This window comes from Hordeum vulgare, chromosome 1H, assembly GCF_904849725.1.
Source record: "Hordeum vulgare subsp. vulgare chromosome 1H, MorexV3_pseudomolecules_assembly, whole genome shotgun sequence".
Taxonomy (NCBI): Eukaryota; Viridiplantae; Streptophyta; class Magnoliopsida; order Poales; family Poaceae; genus Hordeum; species Hordeum vulgare.
The window spans coordinates 441,332,045-441,345,748 of record NC_058518.1 but is presented as its reverse complement, the minus strand read 5'-3'; the positions used below and the strand labels follow the sequence as shown (position 1 = coordinate 441,345,748).

The 13,704-nt window shown below is 43.4% G+C and overlaps 1 protein-coding gene across 1 annotated transcript; it reads left to right on the top strand.

Moving 5' to 3' along the window:
- Positions 1–11,849: 11,849 nt before the first annotated feature.
- On the top strand, positions 11,850–13,497 carry LOC123413275 (peroxidase 1-like). Its single transcript, XM_045106216.1, has 4 exons — positions 11,850–12,262; positions 12,363–12,548; positions 12,655–12,817; positions 12,938–13,497. Exons 1-4 carry the CDS (start codon positions 11,882–11,884, stop codon positions 13,360–13,362), a joined length of 1,155 nt encoding a protein of 384 aa, XP_044962151.1. The 5' UTR covers positions 11,850–11,881; the 3' UTR covers positions 13,363–13,497.
- The last annotated feature ends 207 nt before the right edge of the window (positions 13,498–13,704 follow it).

The following is a 13,704-nucleotide window of genomic DNA, read 5'->3' as shown; positions in this document are numbered from 1 at the left end:
ACGAAATGAAAGCTACGGCATAAACGGAGACTAGCTAAAGGCGAGGTGACGATACGTGTTGGAAGTGTTTCCAAGGTTGATATGATCAAACGTCGCACGCTCCCTCTACCATCGGGATTGGTGTTAAACCTAAATAATTGTTATTTGGTGCTTGCGTTAAGCATGAACATGATTGGATCGTGTTTATTGCAATACGATTATTCATTTAAAGAGAATAATGGTTACTCTATTTTTTTGAATAATCACCTTCAATGGTTTATTGAATCTCGATCGTAGTGTTACACATGTTCATGATATTGGTTCCAAAAGATACGAGTTGATGATGATAGTACCACTTACTTGTGGCACTGCCGCTTGAGTCATGTTAGTATAAATTGCATGAAGAGGCTCCATGCTGATGGATCTTTGTACTCACCTGATTTCGAATCACTAGTGACATGCGAATCATACCACATGAGCAAGGCCTTGTTTTCATTGAGATGAAATAAGATAGTAACTTGTTGGAAGTGATACATTTTGATGTATGCAGTCCAATGGGTGCTGAGGCACGCAGTGGATATCATTATGTTCTTACTTCACTGACGATTTGAGTAGATACAGGAGTATTTACTTAATGAATCACAAGTCTAAAATGTTGAAAAGTTCAATTCCGTTTCAGAGTGAAGTTCGTCGTAACAAGAGGATAAACTGTCTACGATATGATCATGGAAATGAATATCTGAGTTACGAGTTTTGGTACACAGTTGAGACAATGTGGAAATTGTTTCGCAGTTCATGCCACCTGGAACATCATAGTGTGATGATGTGTCTGAACGTCGTAGCCACGCACTATTTGGTATGGTGCATACTATGATGTCTCTTATCGAATTACCACTATCGTTTATGGGTTATGCATTAGAGACAACCGCACTCACTTTAAATAGGGCACCGCGTATTTCCGTTGAGATGACACAGTATAGACTGAGGTTTAGAGAAATCTAAACTGTCGTTTCTTGAAAGTTTGGGGTTTCGACACTTATGTGAAAAAGTTTCAGTCTGATAAGCTCGAACCCAAAGCGAATAAATGCATCTTCATAGGATATCCAAAACAGTTGGGTACATCTCCTATCTCAGATCCGAAAGCAAAGTGTTTGTTTCTAGAAACGGATCCTTTCTCGAGGAAAGGTTTCTCTCGAAAGAATTGAGTGGGAGGGTAGTAGAACTTGATGAGGTTATTGAACCATCACTTCAACCAGCGTGTAGCAGGGCGCAGGAAGTTGTTCATGTGGCGCCTACACCAATTGAAGTGGAAGCTGATGATGATGATGATCATTGAGCTTCGAATCAAGTTGCTACAAACCTCGTAGGTCGACAAGGTCGCGTACTGCTGCAGAGTAGTACGGTAACCCTGTCTTGGAGGTCATGTTGTTGAGCAACAGTGAACCTACGAGTTATGGAGAAAGCGATGGTGGGCCCAGATTCCGACAAATGGCTGGAAGCCATGAAATCCGAGAGAGGATCCATGTGTGAAAACAAAGTGTAGACTTTGGAAGAACTACTTGATGGTCATAGGACTATTGAGTAAAAAAAAATGGATCTTTAAAAGAACACAGACGATGATGGTGATAAGTCACTATTAAGAAAAGCTCGACTTGTCGCAAAGATGTTTTCGATAAGATCAAACAGTTGACTATGATGAGACTTTCTCACTCGTAGCAATGCTAAAAGTCTGTTAGAATTATGTTAGTTGTTGATGCATTATTTATGAAATATTGCACGTAGGATGTCAAAACATTGTTTTCTCGACGGTTTCCTTGAGCAAACATTGTATGTGATACAACCAGAAGGTTTTGTCGATCCTAAAGATACTAGCAAGTATGCAAGCTCCAGTGATCCTTCAATGGACTGGTGCAAGCATCTCGGAGTTGGAATATACACTTTGATGAGATGATCAAAGATTTTGGGTTTGTACAAGGTTTATGAGAAACTTGTATTTCCAAAGAAGTGAGTGGGAGCACTATAGAATTTCTGATAAGTATATGTGGTTGACATATTGTGGATCAGAAGTAATGTAGAATTTCTGTAAAACATACAAGGTTGTTTGAAAGGAGTTTTCAAAGGAATACCTGGATTGAGCTACTTGAACGTTGAGCATCAAAGATCTATGGAGATAGATCGAAAAGCGCTTAATGGAAGTTTCAACAAGATGCATGCCTTGACAAGTTTTTGAAGGAGTTCAAAATAGATCAGCAAAGAAGGAGTTCTTGGTTGCGTTGTGAGGTGTGAATTTGAGTAAGACTCAAAACTCGACCCCGGCAGAATAAAGAGAATAGACGAAGGTCGTCTTCTATGCCTTAGCCGTAGAATCTAAAGTATGCCATGCTGTGTACCGCACCTGATGTGTGCCTTGACTCAAAGTATGTTGAGAGGTACAGAGAGTGATCCATGATTGAATCACTAGCAGCGGTCAAAATTTATCCTTAGTAACTAATGGACTAAGGAATTTTTCTCGATTATGGAGGTGGTTAAAGAGTTCGTCGTAAAGGGTTACGTCGATGCAAGCTTTGACACTAATCCGAATAACTATGAGTAGTGAAACGGATTCGTATAGTAGAGTAGATATTCTGAGTATTTCCGAATAGCACATAGTAGCAGCATCTATAAGATGACATAAAGATTTGTAAAGAACACACGGATCTGAAAGTTTCAGAACCGTTGACTAAAACCTCTCTCACGAGCAAGACGTGATCAGACCCCAGAACTATATGGGTGTTGGATTCGTTGAAATCACATGGTGATGTGAACTAGATTATTGACTCTAGTGCAAGTGGGAGACTGTTGGAAATATGCCCTAGAGGCAATAATAAATTAGTTATTATTATATTTCTTAGTTCATGATAATCGTTTATTATCCATGCTATAATTGTATTGATTGGAAACACAATACTTGTGTGGATACATAGACAAAACACTGTCCCTAGTAAGCCTCTAGTTGACTAGCTCGTTGATCAAAGATGGTCAAGGTTTCCTGGCCATAGGCAAGTGTTGTCACTTGATAACAGGATCACATCATTAGGAGAATCATGTGATGGACTAGACCCAAACTAATAGACGTAGCATGTTGATCGTGTCATTTTGTTGCTACTGTTTTCTGCGTGTCAAGTATTTGTTCCTATGACCATGAGATCATATAACTCACGGACACCGGAGGAATGCTTTGTGTGTATCAAACGTCACAACGTAACTGGGTGACTATAAAGATGCTCTACAGGTATCTCCGAAGGTGTTCGTTGAGTTAGTATAGATCGAGACTGGGATTTGTCACTCCGTGTGACGGAGAGGTATCTCGGGGCCCACTCGGTAATACAACATCACACACAAGCCTTGCAAGCAATGTAACTTAATGTAAGTTGCGGGATCTTGTATTACGGAACGAGTAAAGAGACTTGCCGGTAAACGAGATTGAAATAGGTATGCGGATACTAACGATCGAATCTCGGGCAAGTAACATACCGAAGGACAAAGGGAATGACATACGGGATTATATGAATCCTTGGCACTGAGGTTCAAACGATAAGATCTTCGTAGAATATGTAGGATCCAATATGGGCATCCAGGTCCCGCTATTGGATATTGACCGAGGAGTCTCTCGGGTCATGTCTACATAGTTCTCGAACCCGCAGGGTCTGCACACTTAAGGTTCGACGTTGTTTTATGCGTATTTGAGTTATATGGTTGGTTACCGAATGTTGTTCGGAGTCCCGGATGAGATCACGGACGTCACGAGGGTTTCCGGAATGGTCCGGAAATGAAGATTGATATATAGGATGACCTCATTTGGTTACCGGAAGGTTTTCGTGCATTACCGGAAAAGTTTCGGGCTTATCGGTAGTGTACCGGGAGTGCCGGGAGGGGTGCCGGGGACCATCGGGAGGGGTGTCACGCCCCAAGGGGTCTCATGGGCTATGGGAAGAGATAAACCAGCCCCTAGTGGGCTGGAATAAGTTCCCACTAAGGCCCATAAGGTTTGAGAAGGAAAAAACACAAGGTGGAAAGAGTTTCCAAGTGGGAAGGTGGAATCCTACTCCAAGTAGGATTGGAGTAGGACTCCTCCACCTCCAATTTCGGCCAAACCTTTAGGTTTTGAGGCTGCCTCCTCCCCTCCCTCCCACCTATATATACGGAGGTTTTAGGGCTGATTTGAGACGACTTCTCACGGCTGCCCGACCACATACCTCCATAGTTTTTCCTCTAGATCGCGTTTCTGCGGAGCTCGGGCGGAGCCCTGCTGAGACAAGATCATCACCAACCTCCGGAGCACCGTCACGCTGCCGGAGAACTCTTCTACCTCTCCGTCTCTCTTGCTGGATCAAGAAGGCCGAGATCATCGTCGAGCTGTACGTGTGCTGAACGCGGAGGTGCCGTCCGTTCAGTACTAGATCGTGGGACTGATCGCGGGATTGTTCGCGGGGCGGATCGAGGGACGTGAGGACGTTCCACTACATCAACCGCGTTCTCTAACGCTTCTGCTGTGCGATCTACAAGGGTACGTAGATCACTCATCCCCTCTCGTAGATGGACATCACCATGATAGGTCTTCGTGCGCGTAGGAAAATTTTTGTTTCCCATGCGACGTTCCCCAACAGCGCCGCCGGGAGGAGCTCCCTCTTGCGTCGCCGCCGGGAGGAGATCCCTCTTTCTCCATGCATCGCCGGGCATCCATGCTCCCGCTGCCCCGCCGGTGTGTGCTTTGCAGGGGTCGCATCGGATGGGGAGGCGTGTATGTGCTTTCTCATACAGTTTAACAAACAACTTCTCACATTGGCCTGCTCCACGGTATGCACACAACCAAACATACATCTCAATTATTTTTTGCATCGGCTTAGCCAGGCTTGACTCGGCCAGGATGGTGCATACGATGCAGCGTGAAGCTATGCAAGAAACCAAACACGCCCTAGGTGAACCAGGAGATGCGTCATAATATTGAAGAAGGACGGGGGGGCCACCAACTCAAAACTGACAAGACATTGGACCACATCCTTCTGTACCCTTTCCAGACGTTCTTGATCGATTACCTTCTGTAATATTGCATTGAGGAATGCACATAGCTGCACAATGGGTAATCAAACAGTTTTTGGAGAAGCCCCCTCAATGCAATCGGAAGCAACTGTGTCATAATCACGTGGCAATCATGAGACTTCAGGTTCTGGAATTGTTTCTCTACCATATTTATTATTCCCTTTATATTAGATGAGAAGCCAGCGGGGACCTTCATATTGTTGAGGCATTCAAAAAAGATTTCCTTCTCTCCTTTGGTAAGAGCGTAGCTGCTTAAGTATTGACGCCCTTTATCAGTCTTCTTGTCGTATGGGTCTTTCATACGTTGCTGCTCCTCCCGTGCTTCTGTTGTATCTTTTGTCTTCCCATACACGCCCAGGAAGCCTAGAAGGTTCACTCAAAAATTCTTTGTCACGTGCATCACGTCGATTGAAGACCAGACCTCTAGGTGTTTCCAATAGGGTAGCTCCCAAAATTAAGATTTCTTTTTCCACATGGGCACGTGTCCGGTAACGTTGTCTTTCGAAAGAGATTGACCGCCAGGAACCTTTCCATAGATTACTATTTGATCCAAATCCTTGACCATAGCCAATAACTCATCACTAGTAGGGAGGTTAGGCTTCTTCCAGTGATCTGCCTCACCGTTGAAATTCTTGCCTTTCTTTCTTACGGGATGATTGGTCCGAAGAAATCGATGACTCCCCAGGTAGACAACCTTCTTAGATTTTTCAAATATGCACCTTTAGTCTTATCTAAATAGTGTGTGCATGCATTGTATCCCTTGTTTAACTGTCCTGAAATGTCACTAAGAGCAGGCCAATCATTGATGGTTACGAACAGCAATGATCGTAGGTCAAATTCCCTCTGTTTTTGCTCATCCCACACACGTACACCTGGTTTGGCCCACAACTGCAAAAGTTCATCAACTAATGGCCTTAGGTACACATCAATGTCGTTGCGAGGTTGCTTCGGTCCTTGGATGAGCACTGGCATCATAATGAACTTCCGCTTCATGCACAACAAAGGAGGAAGGTTGTAGATACACAAAGTCACGGGCCAGATGATGTGATTGCAGCTCTGCTCCCCAAAAGGATTCATGCCATCTGTACTTAGACCAAGCCATAAGTTCCTTGGGTCATTTGCAAAGTTCGGCCACTCCCTCTTGATTTTCCTCCACTGCGACCCATCTGCGAGGTGTCTCAACTTCCTGTCTTTCTTACACTCGTCTTTGTGCCATCGCATCAACTTGGCAAGCTCATTGTTTCTGAACAAACGTTTCAAGTGTGGTATTATAGGAGCATACCACATAACCTTAGCAGGAACCTTCTTCATTGGGGGCTCGTCATCGCCCTCAACGTCAACAGGGTCATCATGTCTGATCTTGTACCGACATGCAGTACATACCAGTCATTTGTCCATATTCTCGTACTTCTCACCGTGGTACTGGATGCAGGCATTAATGCATGCATGTATCTTCTACACATCTAATCCAAGAGGGCAGATAGCCTTCTTTCCTTCGTACGTAGTCTCGGGCAATTTGTTATCCTTTGTAAGCTTCAACTTCAATATTTTCAGTAGCTTCTCAAATCCCTTGTGAGATAAACCAGTTTCTGCCTTCCATTTCAATAGTTCCAGTGTGGTACCAAGCTTTGTGCTGCCATCTTCGCGATTTGGGTACAACAACTATTTATGATCCTTTAGCATGGCCTCCAACTTCAGCTTCTCCTTGTCTATATCGCATTGTCTCTTTGCATCAGAAATGACCCGACCAAGACCATCAGCAGGCTCATCTGATGCTAGTTGTTCTTCACCTCCTTCTTCTTCATTGTCTTCCATTGCAGTATTACCATATTCTTCACTGAACATAGGATAGTTGTCATCATCATCTTCTTCTTCATTATCTTCCATCATAACCCCTCTTTCTCCATGCATGGTCCAACAAATATATGTGGGCATGAAACCTCTCCGAAGCATGTGGCCTTGAATGGTTTTCGAGCTAGAGTACTCCTTCACGTTTCGACAGTCAACACATGGACAAGGCATAAAATTATCCACTTTGTTTGCCTCAGCCACATCGATAAATTTATGCAGGCCTGCAATAAATACGGAACCGTGTCGTTCGCCGTACATCCATCGCTTCCGTGCATCGATGTGCATCATACATGAATAGTGAAATGACCACCGTACATGGACACATGCAATGTTTTTGTATCAATTACAGATGAAAATGATAAGGTTGCTAACCTCGGTCAAGGATACCATTTTGTGTGAACTTAAGTATGACTCGAGCATTAGTCCTGGTTTGTAATGTACTCCAAAGTGCGTCGGTCACCGTACATCCATTATCGGTTCATCTGTATTATGAAATTAAGTATATCAAAAAACCATTGCAGAACATCATGAATAGATAAATGACCAAATTAATACAAGTTCATCATCACATTAAAACCAAAGCACAATAGTGATCAAATATTATTATTGCAAAAATAATTCCATAAAGTTCTCTCATAAAACAACATAAACCTATGTAAAACATTTAAATGCAACAACAAATGCGATCAAAATTGCAACTAAGGTAACAATTGACCCAAGAGCTTAATTATACCAAGCATCTTTATCAATGGCATATTTTTTAATATTCCTAATCTTCAAGCGCATTTCATCCATCTTCAACCACATTGCATCCATCTTCATCTTGCGATCATTGACGACATCGGCAACATGCAACTCTAGTTCCATATTCTTCTCCTCAATTGTTTTCAATTTTTTCTTTAAGTAATTGTTTTCTTTTCAACCAAATTTAACTTCTCGACAAGAATTTCTATATGGGTTGGAATTTTTGGTTCACATACCTCCTAGATTAAAAAATATATGTCACGTTGTTCGTCATAATTCTCATAAACACTAAATAAAACAAATAGTTATAAAAGATAATATATACCACATCTGAATCGTAGACATGACGAGGACCGACGGAGGTGGATACCAAAACCATCACACTATATAATAACAAAAAATAATGAAAGTAAGTAGTTTATACAAGTATCTATCTAAATCATATAAGTAAGAATTTTTTTTTAAAAAAGAAGATAAGAACAACAGGCTCACCACAGTGGTGCTCGCGACGAGATCGGCGCGGGCGATTGACAACGATGAGGACTGGCACGGGATGGCACCTAACATATTTGCATACTCTAAGAAGTTAATTTGAGCTCAAATTTTACATCTAAATCAAAATAACTCCCACATACACTCCTACACTAAAACCCACAAACCACGCTACTTCTAGAGCATTTGAAATGAGCTAAACTAGAAGTGGGAGGTGAAAGGATGAAGTAGCTAACCTTTTAGAACACTTGTGTAGTTGGTGCACGGCCAAAACTAGACAAATATTGAGGAAAATGGAGCTTGGAGGTCGAGCTTGGAGAGGAGAAAGCTTAAGTAGTGTGGCTCGGGCATTTCATCGAACACCTCATGTGCATGAAATAGAAGGGTGCCAAGAGCATGGCATGCACAACTCAACAGCCAAAAAACACAGAAGAGGGTGGGCAGGGGCGAGGGTATATATAGGCAAAACTTTAGTCCCGGTTTTTGTCTAAAATCGGGACTAATAGCCTACCATTTAGTCCCGGTTACAGCCCCCAACTGGGACTAATGCTCCGCGGCACGCCATGTGGCAGTCGCTGGATCTTTAGTCCCGGTTTTTGCCCCGAACCGGGACTATTGCCCTAGCAACTCGAACCGGGTCTCGGTTTTAATTTGAACCGAGACTAATGGTCTTTTCTGCTTCGGCCGAAAGACCCATTTTATACTAGTGTTATCATGTGTTTGAACCATCGTGTCATTAGGGCGACATATTAGAATCAAGTCTAGTGGTGAACAATGATGGATACTAAATTTGTTTAAATTTGAAGTTTTATAATTCATTCTAGGATAACTAGAGTTCATTTGGGTATTATTAAAAACTTTAATTTTGCAATTCGAAAACAAATTACAACTTATTTGATGCCCCTACAAACATCAAACGTCTGCAAATTTGTTGTAATTTCGATTTCTTTCTTGAGCTTTAACTCTTCCTAGAATCATGTTTATATCCATGAAAGAACTCTCTTAAGTCTGTGTTCTCTCTTGAGAACATGGACGTTTGTGTATCAGGTGCCAAGATATTACTATAAAATGATACATCGGAAAGTTGAAGGAAGGAAGAAACTCAAAATATTACCAGTTTATTGACACGTAGATGTGAAGATAATATCAAGCCTCCCCCCGCTACAAAATAAATAGAAGATAATACAAAGTGTGCGTGTGGGGGGGTGTTGCCTCGCATCCAATGAGCTTTGGGCCATTGACGTGCGGAGGGCCTGCCCCCCCCCCCCCCCCCGACACACACACCCCCCGACTGCAGGAGGGATCCCGTTCTCGTTCTTATTAGGTTTGACGTCTTGGTTAGGGCTATGTGGCAGGGACGAAGTCCGTCAATAGAAATAATGTCTCCCATGTTCTATCCCCGTCCAGATTATGCGTCTAGCTTCATCGGACGGTGTGTGGATGTGTGTCTTCATCATTTCTCGCGGGATTCGGTTGGTGCTGATATTTGGTGGATCTGTTTGAATTTGCTTTTCGTTTGTCTTCGTTTGATGGTTTACATGTTTGATGCTTCCAATCTATGACTTTCTTCATCAGCGATGGTTGTTGCTGTGGTGTGCTAGTCCTATGGGGCCTTAGCCCGACTACTTCTTGACTGTCCACTACAAAAATAGTCTTTTCCTTCAAAGGAGAGATTAATGGGTAATGGACATTGTATTTCGACTTGACGAAGACGATAAGCAAGATGACCAGCATGATGGAAACAACCAAGATGAAGAGGAACCATGAAGATGAGGACATCCAGGATGATGACGACAACCATGAAGATAAGGACACCTAGGATGTTGACTATATCCAGAATGATGAAGTTGAGCAAAATGATGACGATGAACAAGATGATGAGGATTGTCAAGATGTGGTTCCTTCCTTTTGCATGGCCCACATGCCGGATTAATGGACATGGCCACGCAATAGTCTAAGGGGTCTTGGACCGGCCTGATGGTTCGACTTCTAGTGGCATGATGCAACCTTGGGTTGTTACACCGTTACCATGATCTCGAGAACTTGATAGGCATATCACACGCTGGTGGCTCTACTAAGAATGAAATGAGCAATACATGTCTTAGGCCGGGATGGAAACAACTTGTATGGGGTCACACTAACCACCCGTTTGAACATGAATAGTGGTTTCCATTGGCGTCGATCGATGACAAGGTCAGCAAGCTCTGAGATCCAACATGGGGTGACGGGCAGGCTTGGGAACTTGAATGAGCCACTATTATTCTTGTTTCTTAATGTCAATAACATTGTTATATTTCCTTTATCCATACATTCATAGTTGTAGCCTCTCTAGAAAATTTGAATTTGGTGTAGGTTTGTTTAGCTCAAACACATATTCAACGTGAAAAACACTAATTTCTTAAGGTGGGGGGATACACATCCATTGGTTTTTAGTCAACACAAATTCACGTATCAAGCTTGAAACTTATTAAAAACACCATTCCAAAAGGTAGAAATTTAAATTTAACAAAGTTTGGAATGTAAACATCATTATTCAAATTATATTTTGAGCACAACATGGAATTTAAAGTCTCTTGGGCTTTTGGGCGAGGGCCTCGACAAACACATAATATTAGCCTAGTCCTCTACAAGGTATAAATCTCGGAAACAAAACAATTTCAAATGAATCAGAAATTGTTTTTGATCTTGAGTTTTAAAATTTTACAAACTTTTAATAAATTAACCTAATTTAAATTTGTTTTGAAGGCAGTTTGAATCTAGCTCCAAAGTTTGGGGTTACAAGTATTTCTGACCAAACCAAAATATGCGGAACCTCAATGACCCTCGACAAAAGCTAGAACACACACACCTAATAATTAATATCTTAACTTAACAAAATCAGTTGATCATGGAAACAAATACCTAACACGACACTTTTAATGGATACATGTAAATATAAAAATGCACTCTAACTTTATATACCTATGCCTATATGAAATAATGAGAACAATTAAATTGTCATTTAAGGTAATAATATCAAAATGCAACATGATAAAACATGTTGAAAAAATGCATATATAATTTACATAGCGCTACCAACCATAAAAGTTGTAGATAGTACGTCACGCACAATTAGAAGATGGATGATAAATGCATGACATATATATTTATATATAAGTAGGAAAAGAAACATATCAAAGAATAAACTATGTGTGTAGAAGTCAAATATTTTTAAATTTTATCATGTTCGGTGACAATTTTTCTTGATACAAGATCAATATTACGTTCTCAATATTACATTTTGTAAAAACTAACCCACACATCGAGCATACCATGCATGCATCAATTGATGCAAAGACAGAAAATAACCCTCCTTTTCTTTTTCTTTTTGACCGGCAACCCTCTTTTTCTTACGAAAATAAAATAAAAACTATATATGTTCGGGATAGCATGTGGCGCAGGTACAAATATATGGATTATGAGTTTTCCCTGTCTTCAAACTACCGGTAGATGACATTCACTCATTGCCCATACATAGCCTTTGTTGATTAAAACTTGGCACCGCAGTTTGATGCGTGATGACTAAATAGTTAATTTAGTGATTAGATTGCTGCCTATAGAAAAGTTAGTGAACTGGTCTATTGATTTGCTTCCGTCTGGCTGTCCGTCCGCCTCCATTATACATACGGTGCGCCGTCGGTGTACCTGCCACGGGAAAGATTCCGGAGAGTGCAAACAAGGAACAACTCATTAAACCATGAGAATTTTACCTGCTGCTCCGGAAGACAGCCCACCACATGCAGGTGTTGGAACACTCGGGCGCTATATATGTCCCGGGCTGCTAATCCAGGAGCAGCAGCAGCAGCTTAAGCTTCCCCTGATTAATCAGCCATCGTCGTTTTCTTGCATAGCCAAGGGGAGAGGCGAGAAGATGGGTTCGAGGGCTGTGATTGTGGCGCTGCTGCTCGCGGCGGTGGCGGCAACCTGCGCGCGGGCGCAGCTGCACGAGAAGTTCTACAGCGAGTCGTGCCCCAGCGTTGAGGACGTGGTGAGGAAGGAGATGGTGAGGGCGCTGTCACTGGCGCCCAGCCTCGCCGGACCGCTCCTCCGGATGCACTTCCACGACTGCTTCGTCAGGGTAAGCAGCATTTTGCATGCATCAGCATCAGTACCTGTCCGTACCCCGTTTGTTCGCCCTGCAGTGGCCTGACCACCGCCACCGTGCGACGTGAATGCAGGGGTGCGACGGGTCGGTGCTGCTGGACTCGGCAAACAAGACGGCGGAGAAGGACGCGCTGCCAAACCAGACGCTCCGTGGCTTCGGCTTCGTCGACAGGGTGAAGGCCGCGGTGGAGAAGGCCTGCCCCGACACCGTCTCCTGCGCCGACGTGCTCGCCCTCATTGCCAGGGATGCAGTCTGGCTGGTGAGTAGAGTACTATCCTAGCCATTTTGCAAATGAAATGACACGGTACCTGTGGGTGTGGAAGCCAAATCCTAATGCTGCTCGAGCTCGATCATGGTTTTTCCAGAGCAAGGGTCCATTCTGGGCAGTTCCTCTCGGCCGGCGAGACGGGAGCGTGTCCATCTCCAACGAGACCGACGCTCTGCCACCTCCCACCGCCAACATCACCGTGCTCACCCAACTCTTCGACGCGGTGAACCTTGACGCCAAGGACCTCGTCGTCCTCTCAGGTAACTAGCCGTACCATTTCTACCTCTCAGCTTCACACTACTTCAGTCATGCTCCATGTCTAATTAGTACAGTAATTAATGGATATGTGCATGCTCTGTTTCTCCTACGTACATATATAGCCGCGCACACCATCGGGACGTCGCACTGCTTCTCCTTCTCCGACCGGCTTTACAACTTCACCGGCATGGAAAACGCCAGCGACATCGACCCCACGCTGGAGCCGCACTACATGATGAAGCTCAAGAGCAAGTGCGCCAGCCTCAACGACAACACCACCCTCGTGGAGATGGACCCTGGGAGCTTCAAGACCTTCGACCTCGACTACTTCAAGCTCGTGAGCAAGCGGAGGGGCCTCTTCCATTCTGACGGTGCCCTCCTCACCCACCCCGTCACCCGCGCCTACGTCCAGCGCCACGCCACCGGCGCCTTCAAGGAGGAGTTCTTCGCTGACTTCGCCGCCTCCATGGTCAAGATGGGCAACGCCAACCCGCTCACCGGCAGCCAGGGCGAGATCAGGAAGAAGTGCAGCGTGGTTAACCATTAAACCACCCACGAAATACAAGGCTGTTTTGATTTGTGACCATCCTTTTTTCCATGTAAATCTCTGTAATATTGTTATATAGCTAGCTCCTTTCTCTCCCGAATCTTGTTCCTTCATTAATTTATTGTTTCATTACAACCATGTCGACTCCTTGTACACACGATCAATACTTTGATAATGCCTCATCCAACGCGTACCGACCTGGAGATTCATGTCACGCTTACTAGCTTTGTTCAAGTTTGTCTTGTCTCATCTTAGAATTTTACACAATTTTTCTTACCATAATGTTTCATGTGCACTTGTAAAACGAAGAGGTAATGTCAGAGTATTTTATTTAGTTTCATT

Bases quoted from the DNA above. Each gene is read 5' to 3' on its own strand.
- LOC123413275 (XM_045106216.1), top strand. From the start codon at position 11,882: ATGAGAATTTTACCTGCTGCTCCGGAAGACAGCCCACCACATGCAGGT. The intron at 12,263-12,362 runs GTAAGCAGCATT...ACGTGAATGCAG, and splicing joins TCCACGACTGCTTCGTCAGG to GGGTGCGACGGGTCGGTGCT. The intron at 12,549-12,654 runs GTGAGTAGAGTA...TGGTTTTTCCAG, and splicing joins CCAGGGATGCAGTCTGGCTG to AGCAAGGGTCCATTCTGGGC.